Genomic DNA, 17,460 nt, shown 5'->3' with positions numbered 1-17,460 from the left:
TGCCTGCCGGGTTAAACCACAACACACAGTAATTTAACTCAGTGACTAAACAGTAGTGTATTTCAGCCAGCTGGTACACAGTTTTTTTTGGCTGTTCAGTATGTTTGTGACTTTACATTGACCATAGTCAAGAGTTTAGATTAATTTTGTATGGTGGTACTAAAATAAGTTGACTCTCTGGAGGGGTCCTATTGTGTCTTTTGTGGTGTTTTTTTCTTAAACTGTGTTAAGTAAATGATTGAAAAAAAAGTGCTTAAGATCTACATGCATAACTAATTCTGGAACATTCCTGGTTATTGCAGTTGAACAATGTTTGATATATCTAAATAAATGTCATAAGAGCTCAGGGGAAAGTTTATTTGTCTAGTAATCTCCATTTTCTTTCTGTTTATATTGTGTTGTATCTTGTTTTGTTATTAAAACTCAATGTCAGAAACTGTTCTGTCTTGACCCTTTGAAGTAGAAATGTTTTGGTGATGCTAGTTTTCTTTTGCTATGAAATTGATTGCAGTTTAATGGTGAATGAGGAATAAGGTGTTTTGTGTTTGGTTGGTTGGATTTTTTGTGGTGTGGGGGTTGTGTAGTTTTGGTTGGTTTTGTTTCATTTTTAGTAAGTGGTGGTGGTGGTGGGGAACCCAGCAAACATTTCCATTCTGGAAAAAGCTCCGTGAGATGTAGGCCAAAAAAATAACATTTTACTGTTTTGCAAATTATTCTCCCTCAACAAGTTCATAACTTCAGTTTGTTTTTTCCAGGTAATCTGGGGCTGGTTTTGGTATAACTTCAGCAGCAGGAAGAATGGTTTTTAGAACTTGATTTGTACTTGGCTCATATGATGATGGTATTTCTTTTTGGTAGAATGGGATGTGTGATGTCTTAATATGTGAGAAGTAGCCTAAGGTTTGGTTTTTTTTTTTCCCCTCAAATATTAAGATTGATTTCTAGACGTTGTCTGTGTGAGGAGGCTGGACGATTTGGGAAACAGTATGAAATGATACGATACAAACTTGACGTACCATCTGGTCTTAAAATTGGTCTTAAACTTCTAATAAGGCATGATAACCTGTGAGGAAGGTGAAGGAATTTCCCATACAACTAGTATCTCTTCGTAGCTTGGAGGCCAAATGGATTAGTTTTTAGGCTAAAAGTTCTTAATTGATCTCTGCTATAGGAAGAAAACATGAGCCTTTTGTGCTAGATTACTAGTTTGATTCTCAAAGTAGAATTTTTTAAGCATGCTGTAATGTCAGAGGCTCTCCTTTAGTAAACTATTGTAGCTTCTTTAACATATTGTGATCTTTAAGTCTGCATTTAAACTCTGAGCATTTTATCTTTTTGTTCTGGATAACAGTGATGGTTTTAATAGAGGGGAGAACAGTTACTAGTTTTAAAATGTTTTTCTCTTAAACTTAGAAATACCCACGATGCATCAGGATTTATCAGGCTTCTTGTTACCTTTCCCTTCTCCTGTTTTCCTCCCCTCCTCAAAGTGAGAAATGTGGGAAGGGTGTAACAGGTTAGCCTATCAAAGCTTGCTTCTGGGACATCAACGTGGACCTCTGTTTAATGCAAGAGTTCAGAATAGCTGTTCGCACCACTGACTAACTGTAGAGATAAGAATGGTTATCTTTCTTTATCAGTGAATATTTCTCTGTAGAAAATAGCCATTTCAGCAAAATGATCTAGACTTAGTCACACACATCTGGCTTGTGGGAATCTGGTGTTCAAGTCTAGGAGCCTCTCTTGGTGGAGAGTACTCAAACCAAAAGCAAAACATATTTGGGGTAGGCCATAAACGTCAAGAAAACTTTTTTAACAGTGTGTAATTCACTCCAGTGTGTTTGGCTGAAGAATTGTTAGTAAATCTTGAATCTCTTCGTTTTCTCTATCAAACATATGTAAGAAAAGCATTGTGTTCTCTAAGGCTGTGGGATTTCTCTTGTTCCATGCAAGCATTCTTTCTAAGGTGTTTTTTTTAAGAAGGTTTGGCTGAAGGGCAAATAGATGACTCATTCAGTACCTAGATGTTGATTAGAATGGAAGGGGTTTGTTTATTGTTGCCCTGAGCTCTTCAGGATTCTCCTTGGGGAAACTTGAAGGTTGAAAAAGCTAGAAAGCTTACTGAAACTTAGCAACATTTTTCTAAATTCTTGAATAATTTAACTTAAATCAAATTATCACTGGTGTGATATTCTGGCTCACTATAGTCTGTTATACACACAGGGATGCTCACATTTGCACGGTGTGGACAGGAGCCTAGTGCAGACAGAGCCTGCATTAAGTAGGATTGTGTATTTGTTTGACTGCTAGAGGCTTTGTTTCTTTTTGTTGCTCAGTATATCCTGTGTTGCTTGTAAATAAATACTGCATTGCTTTTTGACCACAAACTATTACGTTTATGAATTTCACTTCTCTTGAAGATGATCTAATCTTAAATGGTCTTTATTACCTGCTTCTGCTGTTCCAGTGGGGCTTGGTGCAGAGGTGAAAACGTCTCACCCCTCTCTAAGTATCTTGCAGAATTTTGAGTGAAGAGGGTTTGTGAAAGGGAAGGAGAATGCAAGGGGAGAAGCGATGCTAGTTGTCTGTGGGTTAAGCCTGGATTTGTAGCCTGTGTTTCACTTAAGACACTCTAGTGTGCTGTTGAAGCTAGCCTAGGGTCTTCAGAAATGCCTAGCAAAGAGGAATCTAGTTATTTTTTTCATTAAGTTTGTGTTTGGATATGTGTGGGCCTCAGAAAATTGGAGAGGAACTTAAGATTTTTAGAATAGTAGCTGGCTGGAGGAACATAAACTGCTCTGATGGGATTGATTAGAAGAATGCTGTAAGGGAAGTTGTTTACCCTGACACAGTTGTTCCAGGTGCAATAATATTGTTGCTTTTACAGCTTGAGGAAAAATACTACTGCTCTTTGAAATAAGCTTCTGGGAACGTCTTCGTTTTTCCAAGTTAAAAGCATAGCAATGCTATGAAAATTCAATAGTAAAACCTGTTGCAAAGTAAACCATAGTGGTAAGTTAATAAATGGAAGTAAACAGTGAAATATTACAGATTTAGGAGGAGGAAGGTAGAGGGAGAAAATATCTTTCAGTGTTCACTGTGAACTTGGCTAGAAACAATGGAATTAAAGTGTGCATATTTTCATTTCTATATTATTTTCAGTAACTATGAAGCGTTCAGAATTCCTACTATGTTACGAGGCAGTCATATGAACAAGTATTTGAGGTAAAATAAGTCAAAGAAGGATCAAAGAAGTAATTTATTTGAACTGAGTTTTAAGACCTGTATCCGAATACTGTATGGACTTCCCATTCATCCTCTGTTTGTGTGGTTTTTCCTTTTTTATTTTTCCTTGCTCTGTATTGAGACTATTTTTGTATTCAGAACAGACTGCAAAAGCAGATTATTTCTTGTTTGTTTTTTCTTTTAGAATCTTAAAAGTTTTGACCCAGGTGAAAAACACTTTAGTAACACTTCATGGAGTGATGTCTCTCCTTGGGAATCTGTGGGCAAAAGGAAGGTATGTATATTTGTGTTAGAAATTTTGGGTAGACGTTCATGTGGAGTTACTGAATTTTATCACTTTTCTCACGGTCCTGGAAAAGTTAAAATAACATGGTTTTTATGGTTAAAAAAAAAAAAGCTTTAACATCTCTTTTCCTATGTACTGTTAGTCAGGGAGTAATCTTTCATTTCCTCTGTGTTCTTCCCTGTAACACAGCTGGTTATAAGGACTATATATGCTGTTTGCTGTCTTTAAGGGTACAACCTTGAACATCAGTATTTAAGATGTCACACTAATGTTCTGCCATTTTAGCCTAATCTGATGTGTAGTCTTAACATGCTTTTACATACAACATGTTTCTTGTTTCATTGAAAGGGTGAAAATGTGATTGCACAGATGTGAATGGATTAAGCTGAAATTATCATTAGCGGTTTGGGATAGGGTTGCAGTGGAAAACATCTTCCAGTTAGATTTATGTGTGAAACAGCTTTTAGTTCTGTATAGCTGAATCTTGTGTGAAGCTAGAATCTACAAGAAAGGCAGGGTTGAGATGAACAAACCAAAGGATTTCCGTAATTTTATTTTCTAGCAAGTTTCTAAGATACTATGTAGAGCATAGGAGTGTATCCAGAAGAAAAGGTAGTCTTTTCCAGTCTTGCTGAAGAGTCTTAGGGCTCCTGATTACTTGCATGAGGAAGGGCTGTCAATAGCATGTAAACAGCAGTGGGTCTGCTCTTTTCATCCTGAATCAAAAGGTAATGGTTTAGAATAGTGTGGTGGTGGTTTGCCAGGATTTTTTTATCTGCCTTTACCATCTTTAAAACAAGCTGAGGCTGCCACGTGCAATAGTTGCATGAAGAAAGCCCTCAACATTCAGGCTGACCAAACAAAGCCACTCGGTCTTTGCCAAACTGTCATTTAGTAGAAGGTGATGCCTTCCGCCCTTCAGGACCTTTGTCTGCTTTGTCTCCTAGTTCTCCTTTCCTGAACTTGGGTTTACACATTTAAGACTGGAGGTTCATCTGTTCACATGAATTTGTGGATGCAAGAGTCAAATGTGACTTGTTGTTGATTAGGTCTGTAGAGACAGATTGCGTCTAGCCTCTTAGCGCCACTTCAGATAAGGCTTACAGTTACCTTCAGTCAAGACTACCTTTAGTTTAGGTGAATGGAATAAATCCAGTTAATGGTATGATGGTCTCTCTTTTTTTTTTTTTCCTCCTTTTTTCTTTCTTTATCTACATGGAAAACTTCTCCTTTTATCAGGTCTGCTAGCTTCAGTCAGCATGTTATCTGAGCTCTAGCCTTGCTGATGTTGTCTTTTTTGCCTTTTCTTCCACCTTCTGACTAAAGAAAGAAATTCAGTGTTGGGAGATCTTTTGTGTTAGATGTGCAGGGGAGGTTCCCCCTCCTCCCCAGGCATGAAACAGGAAAGAGGATGAAGACAGAGCAAGTGAAGCTTCCTGTCTAAAACTTAAGATGAAGGGTTTTTTTTTTTTCTGTCTTCTTTCCACAGTCCTTTAGGAAAAATGATCAGCCATTTTGGTGAAAATGGAAAAGAACTAAAAACCATGCACTAGAGAGGGAATTTCTTTCATCCCTATTATCTGGAGAGAGACCAGGCAGAGAGACCTGATCCCTTACCAGAAGGGAGAAATACAGATCCTGACTCTGCTAGTCAGCGTGACCAGTAGTATCTATATCTGTCCAAAAAACAAGATTGGAATCTGATCTGATGAACTTCAGTGTAGAGTTTGTAATGTGTTGCTGTGGAACAGATTTGCCAAGCTATGTCTTTTGGATACTAAACTTCTTCTTATCCATTTTCCTTAAACAACTGTGGTTCCTTGATATATATCATTCACATATCTTGGTATTATGCTGCCTAGATTTGGGAGAAAAGAAGTTGGTCCTTCAGGATGTTCTATTCCAAAGTTTCTGCCATAAGATGAAAAGAAGTTGTTTGAGGTACATTGGAATCTCAGTAGGCTGGAGAAGATGTCTATTTAGATGAGTTGGTGGTTTCTACCATTAGTACTATTTTTAGGGACACATTAATAATTGTGGAAGAACTTCGGTTTTTGGAGGCTATCGTGTCTTTCTGCTTGTCTCTAGGTTGTGGGGAATGTGAGACTACACAACAGAAAGTGTTACTGTGTTCTGGGGTATATTCTTTGGAGTGGGACTAATCGAGTTTTCCTAAATGCCTCTAATAAGCCTTTTTGGATTCCATTTGTACAGTTTAGGGATGTATTGGTCAATCTCCAAGACGCTTCAATTTTCCTAAGTGGCTTAGAATTCTTATTATGTCAAATTTTCTGTAAAACTGAGATGCCATTAGTAGACTGCAGCAGCACTTGCAAACATAAAAAGCAGCTTAGATGCGTATGCAAGGAGAACGTGCTGACAAAATGATTTTCTAAGGTATCTGTGTGGAAGAGCTCTATTTCATACAGAAAACATCAAAGTAGCAGGCTTCCACATACTTCTGTTCTGCTGAAACAGAATTTTTTGGGTTTTGTTGTCGTTGGGGTTTTTTTGAGCTAAGTAGTGGGACTTTAGGATTTGTCCTGATTTGATAGAACTCGAAGTACAGAACTTTTTTTTTCTTTTGCTGAAGTCTCATAATTTTTACCTCCATTAAAAAATAAATGATCTAAGAAGGCATGGAACATTATTTCCCCTAGACTTACCAGTATGCAGGTATTGGGGTGGTTTCCTAGGGGTATACTGCAATGCTTGTTTGTATAAGAAGTAAAAACATCATTACTACGGAATAGTAAATTAATTCAGCACTTGGACCACTTACTTGTGGAGTGTTCTCACTGCACCTAACAACAATTGTTCAGACTTGGCAGCAAGGAAATATTGACAGTGTATTACACTATGGTATAAGTTTACGGGGACAGAAAGACCCAAACTGGAAATGGGGTAGGGGGGAAGTAGAGTGTATGGACCCAGTATTTAAAAGCATATAAGCTTTTCTAAGCCTCAGACAACCAATTAAAATAAGCAGTCACCTCTCTTTGTCATCTGACTTCTTCAGAAGTAAGGCTAGTGAGGTGCAGCTTTTAATAATGCTCTGTATGCTTCATTAGTTCAGTAGTGTCAGTGGCCTTTCTCTACTCAGTATACTTTAAAAGTAAGATTGAAGCTTCTTCTAATTTGCTGTGGTGCTGTTTACTAGCAGCTGGGACCAGACACCTAAAGAGTATAAGTAGAGGATAATTCACTGATACCTTCACAGTGCACTTTTCAGCAGCTTTAGCCAGCCAGTGGCTTTATCTGACCCAGTCTTTTGAATTTGGAGGTTAATTTTGGTTATCATCAGGAGACTCTTCTAGTACTGCTAATAGATGACACCTTCACGGCTGTATGAAATGACAAAAAAAAAAACCTGCACAAATTTTTGCTACAGTTCTTTATAATGTGTCTGTGACATGTTTGTGAGTGATCTAGCTAGGCTGGATGCTGTAGTGGTGGAACAGCTTATTCCCTTTGGATGGTGTTTCGTAAGGTGCAGAAGTCAGTAAGGTGAAAAACATATCTGAGGGAACAGACAAGTTCCACTAGATGTTTGAGAGTGCAGATTTGTCACCTGGATGTTGCTGTGACTGATTCTGTAGTTTTTGGCAGGAGCCAGGGTTAACTTCCTAGGAAGCTGATGAGAAAAAATGGTTGACAGGGCTACCAGTTTTTTGGAAGGAGCAAATAACGTTCATATGGATGTGAAAAGTAATGCTGTCAAGTGACATGTAATTGAGGGAGCAAACCACCATTTAGTGGAAGATAGTTAGGTTTGTTTTTATACAGTTAAAATATTTTTCTGAGGAGAATCTATATGCTCTTTAATGAGTGTGCTAGAGGAAATTTCTTAAAGAAATTACTGTGATGGGATGTCCAGTATGTTGAGATAATACAAAGAGGTCATTGCTGCTTTATCATAAAAGGGAGTTTTATTCCTTTCTCTTTCTATTATTAATCTGGCTCCAAAAGAATATTCTTAAAAAAAAGTATGTCTTTTGTGGCTTTGCTGGGAGAGGTGCTTTTGGAGAGCTTTCAGTGAAGGGTAGGGTATTGAAATACACAGAATCCCCCCACCCCTTCTCTCTTCTCTCTTTTTCTCCAGTAGATAGGAGGTGGCCCCGAACTAAATAAAGCTTTAAAAGTGTCATATTAAAAGGGCTGCTATTCCTAATTGCTAAGGCTTCACCTCCTATGTATAGTGGCATACAAATTCTTCTTAGCCTTGTTCTGTGATTCCAATCTTTAAAAATGGGCTTCAGAATTACTTCTTGCAAACTGGAGTAGAAATGAACTTACTTAAGGCTTCTTAATAAATTATAAAGAAGCAAAAAGGGCACAAACATTTCTCCCTTTAAGTATGTAATCTTTAAATCTGCTTTTCAAAAACAGATCTCCATGAAACTGAGAAGATACATGCTATACATCCAATGAAGGCATTTTTGACAGGTGGTAGTGCAGACTTACTTTCAAACAGATAACAGGGATTTAGGAACTGGCAGTTTCTAAGTGGATGTTTTTGTTTTGTTTGCAGAGATACAGAACAAAGCCGTACTGCTGTAGCTTATGCAAGTTCTCGTCAAAATTGCTTACTTCATTCAAGAATCACTTGCACCGTTACCATGAGGATGAAATGGACCAAGAGCTGGTGGTTCCTTGCCCAAAATGTGCATTTGCTTCTGATCCCAAAATAGTGGGAAAACATATCCGGATGTTTCATTCATCTAATAAAAGAATACAGAACTATACAGTCAGCATTTTGGATGGCATGAAACAATTCAGGAGTGACATCATAAACTTTACATGTCTAAAATGTCACTTTACAGACACATTGTATTACAATATGAAGAAACATGTGCTGATGAACCATTTTCAAAACTTAATAAGTACATATTTTGGCCAGAAACCTGATGAAAGTAAAGAGAATTCTGTTGAGCACTACTGTAAAAAATGTAATGCTTCTGCAAACAGCCAAGATTCTTTAATGTATCATGTCTTGACAGCTGAAACACATCGAGACCTGGAGAACAAACTTCGGTCTGTGATTTCAGAACATATTAAGAAACCAGGACTCGTGAAACAAATGCATATTGCTCCAAAGCCTCCCCAAGGTGTGGCAGTGGCTGCTCCATCTGCAGGGCCTGCCGCTGCCCCAGCAGGTTCTGTCGCAGCTCCGGCTTGCATCCAGCTTGCATTTCCACAGAATAATCAAAGCCAGAGTGTGGTACAGCCAAAAGCAGTTCAAAACACAGTCAGATCACTGACTGTTCCAAGTGCCTCTGGTAGCCTTCCACATACAACTTCTGCTCCGGTTGTTACCCCGTCGCATGTTACTCTTGTATCTAGTAACCTTCCCGTAGGTCAGAATAACGTTAATATTCAGCCATCGCCTTCCCAGCCTATCATTGTTTCCCATAGTCTCGCCCTTCATCAGCCTGTGAAGGCTGGAGCTATTCCTCTTAATCCTTCTGTTGGGACTGTAAATAGTACTGTGGCTCCCGCAGTTCTTCCTCTTAATCAACCTGTCAGGCCTGGGTTCTTCCCCATTAATCAACCCATTGGTACTATAAATGGTCCGGTTGCAGCTGGAACGCTACCTGTTATTCAGCCTGTCAGCCCTGTGAATCAACCGGTTGCACCAGGAGTTCTCTCTGTCAACCAATCGCTTGGAAATGTGAATAGACCCCTTGGTCCCAGGGTCCTTCCTGTGGCCCAGACAGTTGCGTCAGGGGTTCTCCAGCTTAACCAGCCTGTTGCCTCTGGGGTTGTTCCTGTCAGACGGCCTGTCAGACCTGGGTTTGTTCAGCTTAATCAACCTGTTGCCCCAGCAGTTATCCTAGTAAATCAGCCAGTTCAACCTGCGGTTTCTCAAAACACAACTTTTTTGACTGCAGGTTCTATACTTAGGCAGTTGATTCCAACTGGTAAGCAGGTTAATGGGATACCTACGTACACGCTTGCCCCAGTTCCAGTTACTTTGCCTGTACCTCCTGGTGGTGGAGTAGCAACTGTTACCCCACCCCAAGTGCCCATCCAACTAATGCAGTCTGGGACAGTAACTCAGTCGTCCCAGTCACCGGCTAGTGCACCCTCTCCTCCAGTGGTTTTAACGTCTCAGAATGTATCGTTACAAGCCTCCCCACCTGGTCCTGAAACAAGTCAGGCTATCAGACAGGCTAAGCAGTGGAAGACTTGCCCTGTTTGCAATGAGCTTTTCCCATCAAATGTCTACCAGGTGCACATGGAGGTGGCCCACAAACATGGTGAAGTAAAAATGGAGGAAACCCTGGAACCTGACAAACTTGCAGCTTGTGCACCCTTTCTGAGGTGGATGACAGAAAAGACAGTCCGGTGTTTCTCTTGTAAATGTTTTCTCTGTGAAGAAGAGCTCATGAAACACCTCTTGATGCATGGCTTAGCTTGCTTGTTTTGCACAGTTACTTTCCATGACTTAAAAAGCCTCGTGGAGCACAACAAAACTACACACAATGGGAAAAAGCAGTTACATGCAGATTATAGCAACAGAGGGTTTCAACTAGGTAATGATGCTCAGGGTGACCTTGTATTTCCACACTTTGATTTTAGTACAGCGTTACCAAAAGAAGACATTGGTGAAAGAGAAGTACATTTGGCAGTGCTTGCTGGACTAAATTCAAGGACACTTGTCCCTGTTTACATCAAAGTGAAACCTCAGACAGCAGAAGTGAACAATAAATGCAACAAGAAAGTGTTAACCTGTCCCTTTTGCTTTGGTACATTTGTTAGTAAAGAAACCTATGAAATGCATTTGAAAGAGCGGCATCATATAATGCCAACTGTACATACCATTTTAAAGTCTCCTGCTTTCAAGTGCATCCACTGTTGTGGTGTGTACACTGGAAATATGACTCTAACAGCTATTGCTGTACATTTGCTCCGTTGTAGAAGTGCTCCCAAAGACAGCAACTCAAGTGTGAAGATGCAGCTTGAGCGTACTGAGAAGAAAGAGCTACTGTTTGTGAACGGTGAAAGGCATGATTCTGTGATACTGAAAAGAAAGCAGTCGGAGTCCTGCTTTGTTGCAGAAGACCAAAGGAATAAGGAACAGCAGCCTCTGAGCTTAAGTACTGGCATAGCTCTATCTCCAGAAAAAGAAGTGAATTCAGGGGTAGTGCCTTTCAAACGACAAAAGATTAATACTAGGTCTGAGATGAAGAAGCTTCCTTCTAGTGAGGATCTTCGCATTCTAGCAGTAGATCCTAAACAGTATGATCACAATTCGTATGAGGCTCAAAAACAGTTTTTGACAGACTACTTTCACGAGAGGCCATATCCTTCTAAAAAAGAGATGGAATTACTTTCCTTGCTGCTATATGCGTGGAAAATTGATGTTGCATCATTCTTTGGAAAAAGGAGGAATATATGCTTAAAGGCGATAAATAATCACAAACCATCTGTGCTGCTGGGTTTCAGTATGTCTGAACTAAAAAATATTAAGCACAGTTTGAATATAAAAGATGAACCATTAGATATGTAAACAAGCTTTTTATAACAGCTAAAAGCAATCCATAATTGCATACTTACCGATTTAGCAGTTTATTGTATTATTTGTTTTAACTTGAAGACTGGCCTGTTGAAGGGTGCAGTAGTACAAAAAGTCTCGTTCAGTTGTGACTGTTATTGTGAAAGGCACACGTAGTTGTGTATTTGAAAAAGCTAAAACCTTCAGACTTACATATCTGGAATTTGTTTTAGCTTTTTACTTTTTCTGGAGTAGTGGTTTTTTTGGGGTGTTTTTTTTTTTTGTTCCGTTTCCCTTTCTTCCCCTCCAGGCTCCCATTACACTTTTTATACCACCATGTAAAACATTTGTCCTGTTAAAAACGAATTTAATTTTATTTTTCTGCAATGTCATCATCTTTTCTAAACAATAAAATATATAATGTTGGTTAAAATACTGAGGTAAACTACATGGAAAACATCTATTTGATTATTTGTGTTTCTAAGTCCTAATTTTTTTAACCTGTTTTTGTTTTATCTACTGAAGAAGCGATTGTAGCCTTTACATCCATTGCCCCTTCAAATTCCCAATGCACTGGTAGCAATAAAATACATGGCAATCTTTTTTTTCCCCAGTCAGAATACCTGTGCCAGTTAAGTCTGGTGACTTGTAGTATCTAACTAGTATTAACATGGTGGGGATTGAGGGGCTTCGGGGTGCCTATTGAAGTGTTATAATTAACTGACTTGAAATGGTTGTGTCATTATCTGTTAAATAGATCTTGCTAACCGGAAGTGTTTACTCTTTTTGTTGGTGTTGAAGCCTGGTTGTTTAAATACCTACTGTTCAAAGCTTGGTGGCAGCATTTGGTTTCTTTTCTTTTCAAAAAGCATAACTGCTTTGGAGAGTGTCAGATTGCTTTGGTATGTGGAGTATGAGACTTCTGTGCACATCACTTACCTGTAGAAGCCCTGTCCAAATATCACCAAGGTTCAGTGAAAAATCTGATTTTTATTTTAAATTGCTGTTGCATGAGGTAGTAACTGAGCAGTGCCTCCTCCCCAGCAAATTAGATACATGGCTTGAAGTCCTTTGAGTCAGCAATTGTACAAACTGAAACTGGATGAATTGGTAGCATCAAGACTTTAAATGTTGAGTACCTGAACCAATGATACTCATGTAGTGATTGTTTTTCATTGTTCTGTAGAGAGCATAGGAATAGTATCAAACCCAAATAGACTGTCTTGTTCAATATGAACTAGCATCCCTATTACAGATTACAGAAGAGCTGTTGGGAAGGTTCACTTGAGTTGAAGAACAAACTGTAGTACTGGTGGCCACATTGAGGCCTTGTTTAGTACTGTCCTTTCTTTCTGGATGTGCTTGGTTTCATCTGGCTTGTCACACAGTGCCTCCGATATTCATTAATAGCCAGTTATAAAATAAATAACCTATAATACGCATTATTTTTTCTTCCTCCTCTTCATCCCCCTCTCCCCACCTTTCTTTCCCAGAAGAAAAAAAAAAGAGCAGGTTCTTCTGTCAGTTCACTTGTGCCAGTGTTACAAGGAAAGGGTGATATGCCCAAGCTTATTTCTATTTTTTTTAAGTAGTAAGCATACTTTTGCCCTGTGCAATAGTTTTCAAAGCAGATACAGAATTGGTTTTTGTGCTGTTTCTGAAAGGGCATGACATTTTTAGCAGCATTTGGTGACTAGCCACCTGAGGTTCTATAAGCTGTTTGAAATTCTATTTTGGATACAATCTTGATATTTTCATATTAATAACTTCAGAGAATTTTAATGTATATGTAAAATACAGTTAACTTAAATGGAGAGAATATGCTATTTGGAAAAACCTAGTCATTTAATAGCAGTGTTGAAATATAAGCACCATTTATGGGATTGTCCGCACACCCCACTCCAAAGAGTGACAGTGAGTAAGCAGCAGTGTGTTCTTACAGCTCACTGAAAATAAAAAAATGGTATTTGTGCATAGCACAGTTCATTAACCAGTTTGAAAGACTCTGAGTGAGGATGAGGGATGCGCTGTCAAAGTTCTGAAATCTAGGCACTCATTTTCACGCTTAAAACCTTGATACTGTGAGCCCTGTAGTAGTTCTGGGTAGTTCTGGTATCGTGAAACTCCAGCAGGGAGGAATTTGTCAGCATGCATTGGGGGAAGGCTTGCCATGAATAGTTAAAGATTGTTCTTCAGGTAACAGCATTGTTTGGAGTGGGGAGCTGGGAAGTCATTTCAGGGTTCATCCATGCTTGGGGCACCAAGGGAGCAGTCCAGTCTTACCAGAGTTTTCCTACGTAGTGTCTGGTGGTGATGTTAAGCATTTTATTGTTGGACTTTGATTTCACAGTTTCAAATAAACCAGCTTTCTAACTTTCTCTTAGGTGTGTGTGCAAATGATTACCTATCCTCTCCCTCCCCTTCTCCCCCCTTTTTTAATAGATTTAGGGAACTTGATATAAAAGTTTCTTTTGGTGCAAAATAGCTGTTAAAAGACACAAAAGGAAAGTAAGACTTAGAACTTAGATCCAGATGCTTTAGGTAGACCTTAGTGCATTACAGTAATACCTTTTTATTATCTCAAATACTGACAGCTTGCATATATGATTGTAGCAAGTTCCTTATGGGAATAAAAAAAAATACCTGCATGTATTCTGCTTCTGAAATGGAGAAATCTCTGTGTTCAAGAAATACTTTGTTGTGGTGTCTTGAGTTTTTGAGCAGAAAAGTTGTGCTTGTGAAATAGTGTGATAACTTATTATTTGAATATGTAGGAGGAAGGATTATTACTATAACGTGACTTGGTCATGTTTGTTCTGTATACATTCATGTGCTGGGAGTTAAGTTAATATTGTTTGGTAAACTGATGTTTTGGAAGGGGACAAAAACCAAAACACCTTTGTGATTGGTTTTCAGTACTGTATTGTGTAGAATACTACAGTTCACCATCGCATCAAACTTTTTTTTCTCTTCACTGTTTTAAGTTGTTCAGGAAAGCTTAGGGGCTTACTTAAGTAGCTGTTAAATATAATTCTGAGTGTGCAATTCCCAACAAATATCTCTACAAAACTATAATTCTACTGCAGCTGGCTGTGCCATTTTCAGACATACATTTGTCAAACTTAACTGGGCACATTTTTCTAGGGAAGATACTTGATGCTAAGTAGCAAGGTACGGATACTCAGAGAAAAACGCTGCAGTCTAATAGCAAGGGAAAAAAAAGTCCAAAAAAACAACCTTCAGAAAATGTGTATAGCTTGTTTTAAAGCTCGGAAGAATTTTCACTCGTTCCTCTGCAAAATGTATGAGAAAAGGATGAATTGAGGGTATTCATGAATGAAGCTGGACTTTCGTGGTGCTGCATTTAAAGTCTGACCTAACACCTTGCTTTAGTGCCTACGTATCTCCTTTCTCATTTCATCTGTTCTGACTTGACAGGCAAGCTGCAGTTATGACCGTTTCTCTTTTTTCTTAGGTACCAGATCCCAAAATGTGTATGACATAGTTCTTTTTGCTTTGAATTTGTCCAAGTTTAACATACTCGGTTAGAGGGGGCATATGCAGTGTGTGCTTACAGTACTGCCCTGCGTGTTTGAGAAGAGTGTAGGTCTGCAGGTATCAGGAACACGAACATGGGCTGGGTGCCCATCTTCTAATTCCACATAAACTACTATTTATTAACACAGTGTTTTACCTAGTAGTATGTTGAAGAGCACCTTATAATAAAATCAGGGGAAATTAGAGGTCTCAAGTATCTTTGCAAGTATTGTTCTTATTTTATTTTGGCTGCTTGTCCGTTAAATGGGAGTAATAGCAGTTCTTGCCATCCTAGCATATAATGTAGGTGAGTATCTTAAACACTGAGACCGGTAGGTATTTTATGCATCAAGCTGCACCAAGTAAGCTAAGTATGGGACAGATGACAGTGCGTATGTATGAAAGCCATCGGGCACGGACATTTCTGGAGAAAGATCTGATTAATTGTGTTATCAGAGTCAGTGTCATTTTGGCTTACAATCTGTTTGGAAGTGAAAAAGATAGTAAATTTTGAATGGAGTAAAGCAGCATTGCTATCCATGTGCTGCATGGGTACGAGACATAGATTTGCTAAGGAAGACATCTGTGGCTTTAGGTAACTCAGCTGTACTCAGCATGGCGTAGTGCATAGATGTATAGTGAATGAAAGGGTACAGTGAGATTTGGCAGCCTTGATTGTGTCTTCAGCCAACATAGAGCAGTGCAGTTTGACTGGAGGAAGGCAGAGTTCTTTAGCGATATCCGTGTTCTTGATTTTCAACGCTTCGTCAACCGTTTTCCCTTTGACCCACTCCGTACAGTGAGATTTGGGGTGTGGCCGTCTTCCTGGTGTGATTGCTGTAGTCTTTGCTGCTCAGTGGTTCTCGACTGCCCTACATCTCATGGAGTTAGAGCAGCTGTTGTATGAATGACTGAAGAACAATGCACAGTTATGGGTGGATGGAAAAATGCCAAGACACCAACTCAGGCACAGACAAGTAGTATTAATAAATGAGTAGCAGAAGAGAGATTACAGAGAAGCACTGTAGATTTTTAGTTGTTCTTTGCAGGAAAACAGTGAAAGGGGTGAGAAGTTCCCCTGGCAATTTCCAGTCTCCACTGAGAGATGTGGAAGACTGTCTCTTGTCTCTTGTCTTGACTCTAACAAGACTGGGCTTGTTAGCTGTACTGACATGCACGTGGTATGCCAGCAGCATCATCTTTTAGGAAAGGTGATGCAGAAAGGATGCTATTGGAGCCTCTGTGAGATACTATTTTGGTACATAAGGACCTAGTTCTGGAACGTCCATTGTGAAATCATTTCTAGGTCGTGAAGGACAAGTGCCCTTAACTTTATTTATTAAGTCACCTTGCATAGCAAATACACGCAATGTCATCCATCTGCAACAGGACTGGCATCACACACTACACTAGAGACCGAGGACTGAATTACAAGCTTTTCAGAGCTCTCAGAACAGTCTCCTCTCCTGATCTGGGCAGAGAATTCAGGTTGTAAGGGCATTACTTATCCCAAAACAGATAGTTACCTTTGAAAGCATTGGCAGTCTGCTCTATGTGTGAACATGCACGTGATCAAGTTCTGCCTGATTAATGCTACAGTGGCTGCACGTGATCCTCAAGGGAGCTAAAAGTGTAAGGTGGGTTGGTCAACAACAATCCTACATGTAGCGCTGTGTGTTAGCAGAGATGGAAGGCAGAGCGTGAGCAGTACAGCTGAATCTACTCTGTCTGGGCTTGCTTATTCTGGAATAAGAGCTCATTTTAAGGTAGCTGTTGGAACTGGTCTTATTAATGTTACTAATGATGTGAAAAGTGCAAGTCTATTAACCAAACTTGTTAATGGAAGAAAAGCTGTCAGGCAGCATTGGTGTAGAGAAGAGCCAGTATCGTATTTGAAGAATTTGAGGGCTGGGACTTAATACACCACCACCATGATTTATAAACATAGCCAGCATAGATTCACCCACTTGGCTGCTGCTGCTGCTCAAGGCCGATGGTAACCTTGGCACAAACAGAGGTTGAAATGTGACCACCCGTGCGTTCAGCGCGGGATCATACAGAGCCAGCGCTTGGGTCAGGGCCATGGGATTCGGAAACAATGAGTGCGGTTTGGGCAGAAAGCAGGCTTTCAGATGAACACGAGCACTTTAGCTGAGGGGAGGTGTGTGAGGCGGCCGCATCTGGTAGAAAGGGGTGGCCGCCCAGGCTCGGGACCTGGCTTCCCGCGTTTCGGTGGGTGAGGGTTCCGGCAGCAGCACTGGCGGGGGCAGGCGACGGCCTCTCCTGCCCACCGAGCTGCTTGGTCCACTGTCTCTGGAGGGTTGCCACCGGGCTGAGCGGCGGTGCCATCTGCTGCCAGGCCTCCGGAGGCCTCACTCGCTGCGTTTTGGGTGCTGGTATGCGCCTCTGGGAATCTGCAGAGGATGTCTGAGCCCAAGTGCCAGAAAATGATGAGAGAAACGAGTCGGTAGCCAGCGTAGCACTGTGCTGGGCAGTCTCCCTGGGAACGATTACCTGCCGATTCCTGCCAAAAGAACTAGCCTGGTGACAGCCTGAAAGTCCAGCAAAGGAGGGCAGGGTGCTTGCTGGGGTCAGGACATGCCGGTGCATTTCACCTCAGCTGGAGTGTGTTTTGAAGGGGAGTGGGAGCTCCCCATTAAAAACTGCGTGAGGGGTGGCTACTGCAGGCGAATTTCCAAAACGTCTGCCTGTGAGGGCTGGGGGCTGCGCCTTGCGCTCGCTTTCTCTTTCTGGGATGTGTTTGGAAGGGCCTGCATTTTGCTGAACGTGGCCTTGACCAGAGGCAGGTTCGAGCAGGTGGCTGCAGAAGCGAGGAGCGCGAAGAGGAGCTGGGGGCCCTGGAAGCCGGGGGGCTGCGGGAGGGGCCGGGTCA

At 40.4% G+C, this 17,460-nt stretch overlaps 1 protein-coding gene across 1 annotated transcript; it reads left to right on the top strand.

Annotated features, from left to right (window-relative positions):
* Window positions 1–3,430: 3,430 nt before the first annotated feature.
* ADNP2 (ADNP homeobox 2) lies at window positions 3,431–11,045 on the top strand (the record flags this gene model as incomplete). Its single annotated transcript, XM_009572945.1, has 2 exons — window positions 3,431–3,520; window positions 8,064–11,045. Coding segments are annotated over 2 exons (3,072 nt in total), but the record flags the coding sequence as incomplete, so codon positions are not given.
* Between the last annotated feature and the right edge of the window lie 6,415 nt (window positions 11,046–17,460).

Source organism: Fulmarus glacialis, unplaced genomic scaffold (genome assembly GCF_000690835.1).
Source record: "Fulmarus glacialis isolate BGI_N327 unplaced genomic scaffold, ASM69083v1 scaffold14432, whole genome shotgun sequence".
Classification (NCBI taxonomy): domain Eukaryota; kingdom Metazoa; phylum Chordata; class Aves; order Procellariiformes; family Procellariidae; genus Fulmarus; species Fulmarus glacialis.
This window is presented reverse-complemented; position numbering and strand designations above follow the sequence as displayed.